The 8,063-nt window shown below is 34.0% G+C and overlaps 1 protein-coding gene across 2 annotated transcripts; it reads right to left on the bottom strand.

Annotated features, from left to right (window-relative positions):
* Nucleotides 1-1,765: 1,765 nt before the first annotated feature.
* Nucleotides 1,766-5,947, bottom strand: LOC143431816 (uncharacterized). 2 transcript variants are annotated; one of them, XM_076908757.1, is made up of 3 exons: nucleotides 5,872-5,947; nucleotides 2,649-2,808; nucleotides 1,767-2,252 (listed from the first exon to the last, which is right to left on the bottom strand). In XM_076908757.1, coding segments are annotated over exons 1-3 (483 nt in total). In that variant the 5' UTR covers nucleotides 5,874-5,947; the 3' UTR covers nucleotides 1,767-1,931. The 2 variants fall into 2 exon arrangements, with proteins under 2 accessions (XP_076764873.1, XP_076764872.1); XM_076908758.1 differs by lacking the exon at nucleotides 5,872-5,947 and having other exon boundaries at nucleotides 1,766-2,252; nucleotides 2,649-2,822.
* Between the last annotated feature and the right edge of the window lie 2,116 nt (nucleotides 5,948-8,063).

An 8,063-nucleotide genomic window follows, 5' to 3' on the forward strand; every position in this document is an offset into this window, starting at 1 on the left:
AATGGATGGAATTTTTCCGCGTGCGACGTGTTTTTCTTCTCGTGAAAGCTGTTTGCATCGTTCTCTACAACTAATTGATGTGATAGCTAATTAATTTCTGGAAAATTACACTCCAAGTGTCGTGCAGACTCTGATCTCTTCGTTTGGCGAGTCTGCGCCACATTTGGAGCTGTTGCATCCTCCAAAAAAATTAAGAAGAGACGTAATACCATCGTGTCTCTTCTTCAGATCGTAGAGATTAATTTCAGCGTGTTTATTTAGGCGAAAGTGGCAAAAGAAGAGACAGAAAGGTGTGGAGAACGCAGAAGAGAAGAGCGGGTAGAGTAGAGCTCATAAAAAGAGAGACAGAGGTACAAAAGCTGATCGTTTATTGCAAACAGATTGTGCAGACATGGCAGGTAACAGTCACTTAATCGTCGACCAATATTTTCTACTTTTTCATTCATGTTTTTTCATTTTTAAGCGACTGTTACGGTTCACAGCGCGACTTCACTTCAGTCGCGGTTTATAGCACTTGAGAATCACAGTTTCAGGTGAATCGCGTGTTTTTATTCAGTTCAGGTGAGAAGACTAGACCAGAAGTGAGAGAAGAGAAGAAAAAATCAATGAAAAGCACACATTTTTCATTTTTTAACGCGTGCTTTTCACTGTCGTCTTCAAATCTCTCTTCCAGACAGGCAAAACAGCATTTGTAAGGCAAAAAGAGAGAAAAACAGAGAAGAAGAAGAGGAAAAAGAAGATTTAGAAGAGAATGGAAGATCATAGAGCAAGAAACTGAGACAGAAATCGAGTTTTGAAGAAGAAAAGCACGTTTTGCAGTGCAAAATGCCAATTTTTACAGCAAGACTAGAGAAGACGTCGCGTTTCAGCGACAGATTCGAAGAAAATCCGCGAATTAAGCTCGAGAGAGGATAAAAGAAGAAGAAAAGAAGAGAATAAAGCTATTATATACACAGTAGAACAAAAAAAAGCACCACAATAGTGAAAAAAGAGAGGAAACTTGAAAAATAGAGTTAGAAATTGAAGAAATATAAATAAAATTTACATAAAAATACAGTATTTATGTGCAGAAGAGAGATTTGTACGAGTTTCATTGAAGAAAACAATTTTAATATCACAACAGCTGACTATAAATAAAAATAGCGTAAGAAGAAGAGGAAGAACAGCGAAAAGACTAGAAAAAAGGATCTTTAAAGGTCTGAAAGAGAAGACATATTGCTCAGAGCTTGTTGTAGAAGAAGAATACAAGCAGAGGAAGAAGAAATGTGCTTTAAAGCATTTATTTAGAAGAAGAATAAGAAGAAAAGCTTTGTAATCTCAGGTACTTCAGTATTTTCGAGTTTACTTTGAAAGAAAAATGGCAAATTGGAGCAGAAAATGCAGAAGAAAATGAAGAAAGACCAGAGAAAATTATAGAATTAATTATAATTACATAATTGTAGAAGAAAGTGAAGTATAAAAGGCAGAAAAAGTACAGTTCTGTGTCGTTAAAAATTAGAAGAAAATAGTTTACAGCAAGTTTAACAAAGCTTGAGACAGATATTCAAGAAAAGTGTGCAGAAAATGAAGAAATGCAGAAGAAAACAGACTTGGAAGGTGGACAGAACAATTATCAAAGAAGAAAGTAAATTATTGCTAAGTGTTTGCTTGCACAAAGCAGAGGAAGAAGAAAAAAAGTAGAATTCACAATTTCAAGAGCCATTTCAAGCATCAGAGAGCAAAACCAAAGAAATTCTGAAGCAATAAAAGAAGAAACAATTACAAAAAAGAAGCTATCACAAAGAATGAAGTTTGTAGAGAAGATTGAAGCCTCTCAAGAAAATTTCTCAAGTCAATTAAAAACTGTGCAGTGCCAATTTGGCATCTGCTCGCACCAAAATGCTTTCAAACAGCTGTTTTTCTTAAAATGTTGATCTTCGAGTCTTCTTAAATTAATTTGCAATAATTCTGTAGCCAGAGAAGGTGACACTGTCGGCTATTTTTCCAGAATCGACGAAGAGAGCCAGCTGATCGCCAGTTTTCATGTCCAACAGGACCAAATTGGCGCCTCCTGCAGGACCAGCGCTGACTTCAGATCTCCAAATATCTGTGTTGCCCAATTTCCGCTTCAAAGTCAGTCGAAGATTGCTGTTTCCGTATCCAGCGAAGCTGAATTGGTACAGTCCTGGACATTGAGTGACAAAAGTCCCTGTTTGAGCGTCGTAACCCACGCCTTCGTCGACCAGCGTCCTCGAGAACTTCACTTTGGCGTGCTGGTCAGTGAAAAAGCAATTAATTCGTTAAAATCTTTGCTCCTCTCTTTATTTAGCCTAAAAAATACGCTATTGAAACGTGAATTGTATCGACAATTAATATTCCACTCTGTTTTAAGTAGTTCTGCGACTTTTTGTCGCGTCGATAAAGTAGGTATTCTCCAATAAGAAATAATAAAACCTTCTAAATCCCCCAAAATCCTTTCTGCAAGCTCTGTTTTCACATGAAATGAAGTTATTAGCTAACTTTTAATTAAATTAAGTGCAGTACAACGTCAGAAATGCAGTAAATTGCCCAAATTTGTGCTTTTAAGTTCTCGCGCGATGTTGTAACTTTGCAAGCTGGTTTTAAAGGTGTTTTCTAATTCACAGTTGAAGAAAAATGAGTGAACTTACGTCGACAGAAGCCTGAGTCGCTGAAAATGCGATGACACCAGAGCAATCAGCTGTTGTGGCCCATTTTAAGGAGTTTGTTGTTGTGTCAGTCGATGGAGGGTCAGGAATGGCAGCTTTTGTCGAAATAATTACTGCAAACAACAGCACTGGCCACACCATCCTGAAGAAATAGCCAAAACGTAAGTTTTTACACGATTTTCAACGGTTTTTGTGGAATTTTTGCGGAGCAAATCGCGATGTTCTGCCTTTGTGCAGGCGTGGATAATCACGAGTGACTCAGTTTCGTTTATCGCATCGCATATTTAAATTATCGTGGCCTCGACTAATAAAAATGAACGAGAAGAAGACCAGACGAGCTGTTTGAACAGGAAAATTCCTTTCTCGACGCAGTTGCGCAACCGCTGACGCGATTTTTGCGCTGCACTCGATGCGTTTGCGGACGTCATCAGAGAAGAAACTGGTTCTTTCTTCTTATGTAAGAGTTGGGATGACGCAAATGACTCGATCGAGGCATTTTAGTGCGCTTTTGGTGAACAAATGTGACGCTAATTGGCGATGAAAGGCAATTTTGAGTCTCTTGTCAGAAGAAATGAAGTAAATTTTGGATGAGGATTTTTATTTATGCTTTTTGGGGTTTTTTTAAGGCGAAGAAGAAGAAGAAGTTTGGGATTTGATTGTAGTCGAGTCATTTTTAGCAAAGTTTTCTGCTTTTTTTAAGAAGAAGATAAAGAAATTGAGGATTGTGTGAGCATTCTACTAATTTTTATCAAAGTTTTTCTATTTTATTTTGAAGAAATTGAGGATTGGATTGCATTCGAGTCATTTTTAGCAAAGTTTTCTTCTTTTTTTCGAAGAGACTCAAGACTGAATTCAATCCAACTCGCATTTATCCTTTCATCCCATCCATTTTAATCGTTCGAACGGCGTTAAATCATCAGGTTGACCATTCTCGATAAAGTTCAGCACAGTTCAAGACTTTCACCGCTCGCGGCTACTTCTCTGCTCGCTTTAACTCTTTCTTCTGCTTCTACGCTTCTTTTTCCTTTTTTTTCTTCTTTTTTATCTCGAACCACTTTCGTTTTCGAACGGACCAGTTTCGACTGGTGAAATCGCAGCTTTCTGTTCTGAACCAGATATCGCTGAAGCGAGTGAAATCTTTGCTGCAGATGTAACCAGATGGAAATTGAAGTCATTCTCAGAAGTTATTCAAGTTTCAGATTAAGAGATGCTGTAATATTGCACGTAAACGTTGCATGCGAGGAGATATGCAATTGTAATTGTTGTTATGTTGGTTAATTTTTAGTTTTGATTGTTTTTATTTTGATGGATTTCAGTTTTGTCATTTTAAGTTTGTAGGATTTAATTTTCTGAATTTTAGTATTGAAATTTTAATTTAGTACATTTTTATTTTGTTAGCATTAACTTTGCAAATTTTAACTTTGCTAGCTTTAATTTTGTAAATTTTAATCTAACAAACTTTAATTTGTTCAGCTTTAACTTTGCAAGATTTAATTTTGCAACCTTTAATTCTGTGATGTCTCTCGCGCGTCGATAAAGTAGGTATTGTCCAATAAGATATAATAAAACCTTTTAAGTCCCCAAAAATCCTTTCTGCAAACACTATTTTTACATAAAAATGAAGTTATTTGTTAAATTTGGTGCAGTAAAACAAACTGTAACTTTGCAAACCTTAATTTTTCCAGCTTTAACTTTGCAAATTTTAACTTTTCAAACCTTAACTTTGCAAAATCAATTTTAAGACCTCATTAAACTAAAATAACACTCTATAACCAACAAAAACAACAAGATCCATCAATTAACTCAAGCATCATCAACCACAGCAACCAACCTAAACTTTCTACTCTCTTGCCTCTACTGACAATCTCATTTCAAGCCTTCTTTACACAGTTACACTTAATTTCCTTCACATAATCATCATCATACGCGTTCTAGAAACCTACTTTACCCTCCACACCAACTACAGAATCTCACTTTCCAACAAAACAACCACAAAACCCAAATTTCTTCTCACAGAAGAAGAATGATCCAATTTTTGACTTAAAAAAATAATTCTGAAGTAGATTAACCAATACTGACTTAAAAAATGACTAAATTGAACCTCAAAAAGTTCCTCAAAAATAAAAAAAAATAAATTAGCAACATCCAATATTATTGAAACTGCTTTCAGTCGTGTTTCTCGTTTAGTACACCCTGTATAAGAGGATAAGAATAAAAGTAAGCAGTGCAGTGGACTGTTTGCCTCCTAATAGCGATAAAATCAGAAACCCTTTCACTTCCAGAGACCTCAAGGCGAGGATCTCACGTGTGCTGCACGTTTTCTGCTGCCCACGACTTATTGGGTTTGCAAAAAACGCGATTATTTCTTCCACAAGTGACTTTTTTCGTCAAAAACTGCGTAAATCTATTCAATTTGCCATTTTGCATCGATTGTTATTAATCAAATTTGTCGAGAACATACATTAATATGGGGTGTCCAATAAGCAGTCACTCATTTTTACATTTTACGAGCAATTATTGCAAATTTGTCGATCTAGAATTGTGATTTTTCGTCTGTTTTACTGTATTGGGTGTTCTAAAGGAATTATGCAATGTTTGTGCAAAATTTGAGACTTTAAGTGCATTTGGAGTGAATTAAGTTAATTGAAAATTGATTTACAGTGTCGGATATTTTTGTTGAGGTTGTTTAGTGGTTTGAAATGATTTGTTTTTGTTGTCTTTTTTTTAGTGGATGTGTTAATTGAGAGAGAAAATAATTGCCAATAGTATTCGACTTTGAACTGTCGATGCAAACGATGTTTTGTGATTATTCGCGTACGTCATCTGAGATCATGCGATGTGAATATTTTAACTTGGTTATTTCTCCGTTTTGCGATGCAGATGCGCTTTGCAAAGTGGATTTTTAAGGCAATACTCAACTTTATTACATAAAAAAATTAAAATTCATATTTTATTTTGCACTTCGTAATTTAATTTACTTTTATATTTTTAAAGAAATTTTAAGAATGATTTGAAAAAAAAACAATAAAAAAATCGTCGAAAAACGCAGAAGAAAATTTAAAGGGACTCAAAAACAATAAAAAAATCGTCGAAAAGCGCAGAAAACGTTCTTTGAAAAGCGTGATAAGACAATAACTCGACGATATGACGAAAAACAAACAAAAAAATAGTTAAAATTGGCAGAAAAAAGTTTAAAGGGACTCACATGATGTTGTTATGTGGTGTGGCAGTGGCGAACAGCCGCAGTCCTTTTGGTTCGACCAGCTATTCGTTCTTCCAGGTATGTCCGACCAGGTGAAGTCGACGTACGCCTTTATATTACCTTGAAGAGCAGACTGCTTGGTCTTGAAGCCACTTCCAACAGCTTGGCAAAGTTCCTTTCCTTTTCTCGTGTCAAGTGCCAGCCCCCACTATTCGTCCATTTGCATTCGTTTTGCAGAAGTGAGATATGCTCAGGTAGTTGCTGGTGGAGTCTGGATTTTGTATTTTTTTTAATTTATTATTAGCTTTGTGAAACTGTCGTCGATAGTTGAATTTATCAATGATGTGTAGAGTTTCAATTTTTTTTAATTTTTGTTGTCAAAGTTTAATTTTTAAAAAATTAATTTTCTAATTTTGCAAGCTTTGAGTTTGTAAAATTTAATTTTGGAGGCTTTAACTTTGCAAAATTTAACTTTACTAATTTTAACTTTGCTAGCTTTAACTTTGCAAATTTTAATATTTCAACTTTAATTTTGTAAATTTTAACTTTCTGGCTTTAACTTTGCTAGCTTCAAGTTTCTAGCTTTAACTTTGGAAATTTTAACTTTGCAAGTATTAAATTTGCAAATTTTAACTTTGCAAACCTTAATTTTGCGAGCTTTAACTTTGCAAATTTTAGCTTTGCTAGTTTTAATTTTGCAAATTTTAATATTGCAAATTTAACTCAGCAAACCTTAATTTTGCAAACTTTAACATTGCAAATTTTAATATTGCAAATTTTAACTCAGAAAACTTTAACTTTGTAAATTTTAACTTTTCAAGCTTTAACGTTGCAAATTTTTATTTTTCAAGCTTCAGCTTTACAGGCTTTAAATTTGCAAGCTTTGACTTTGAAGGTTTTAACTTTGCACTATAATTTTCAAAATTTTTATTTTTACTTTGACTTATCAAGTTTTCACTTAACAAACTATGATTTAAAAAATCTGAATTTTTGCTTTAACTTGGTGAACTATAATTTAAAAAGTTCTAATTTTTGCTTTAGCTTTGCAGACTTTAACTTTCACAAATGCAATAAATTTATTGCTCAGTTCCACTTACATAATTATGATAGTATTATTCTCTATTCCTGCTGACCAAAATACACCGGTTATGCTAATTAATTGATGTTACGTGACGGAACAAGTATCGTGAGAGAAGAGTATGCTATCTCGTCGAGCAACTGCTCTTTCTCTGGGGCCAATGCACGAGAGAAATTTTTGCGCAACCCTCGAATTGCAACTAGAAAGGGCCTGAAGCAAAGTATGAAAATTTGAACGAACTCATAATTGAATGATTATGGTACAGTCAGTAATGTGAAAGTCTAGGTTTGAATGAAATTTTCCAAATTGGTAAAAAGCTGCTTCGTGGTTTCCTCTTTTCTTCGTGTCTCTGTCCTTGGTTTGCTTCTTTTTGGGATTAATCATTTTTAGTTTAGGCTTGGAAGTTTTAAGTTTTCGAATTTTAACTTTGCAGGCTTTAACGTTGCAAATTTTAATTTTTCAAGGTTCAACTTTGCAAATTTTAATTTTGCAAATTTTAACTTTGCAAGCTTTAACGTTGCAAATTTTAATTTTGCAAGCTTTAACTTTGCAAATTTTAACTTTGCAAGCTTTAACGTTGCAAATTTTAATTTTGCAAGGTTCAACTTTGCAAATTTTAATATTGCAACATTCAACTTTGCAAATTTTTACTTTGCTAGCTCTAACATTGGAAATTTTAACTTTGCTAGCTTTAACACCGCAAATTTTAATTTTGCAAGCTTTAACTTTTCAAATTTTAATTTTGCAAGCTTTAACTTTGCAAATTTCAATATTGAAACTTTAACTTAGCAAAGTTTAACTTTGCTAGCTTTAACTTTGCAAATTTTTACTTTGCAAGCTTTAACATTGCGAATTTTAATTTTGCAAGCTTTAACTTTTCAAATTTTAATTTTGAAAATTTGAATGTTGCAACTTTAACTTAGAAAACTTCAGTTTCACAAGCTTTAACTCTGCAAACCCTAACTTAACAAACTTCAACTCAGCAAATTGGGTTCGAAAGTAACAAAAAAAAGCTCATTTCTCGTACAATAATCATATTTATTCTAAATTCGTAACGTTACATTAGATAACCACGATAAAATGGCACGATTATCGAAGCTTCGACTTACAGAATGCT

The sequence above is a fragment of the Xylocopa sonorina genome, unplaced genomic scaffold (genome assembly GCF_050948175.1).
Source record: "Xylocopa sonorina isolate GNS202 unplaced genomic scaffold, iyXylSono1_principal scaffold0014, whole genome shotgun sequence".
NCBI classification, from domain to species: domain Eukaryota; kingdom Metazoa; phylum Arthropoda; class Insecta; order Hymenoptera; family Apidae; genus Xylocopa; species Xylocopa sonorina.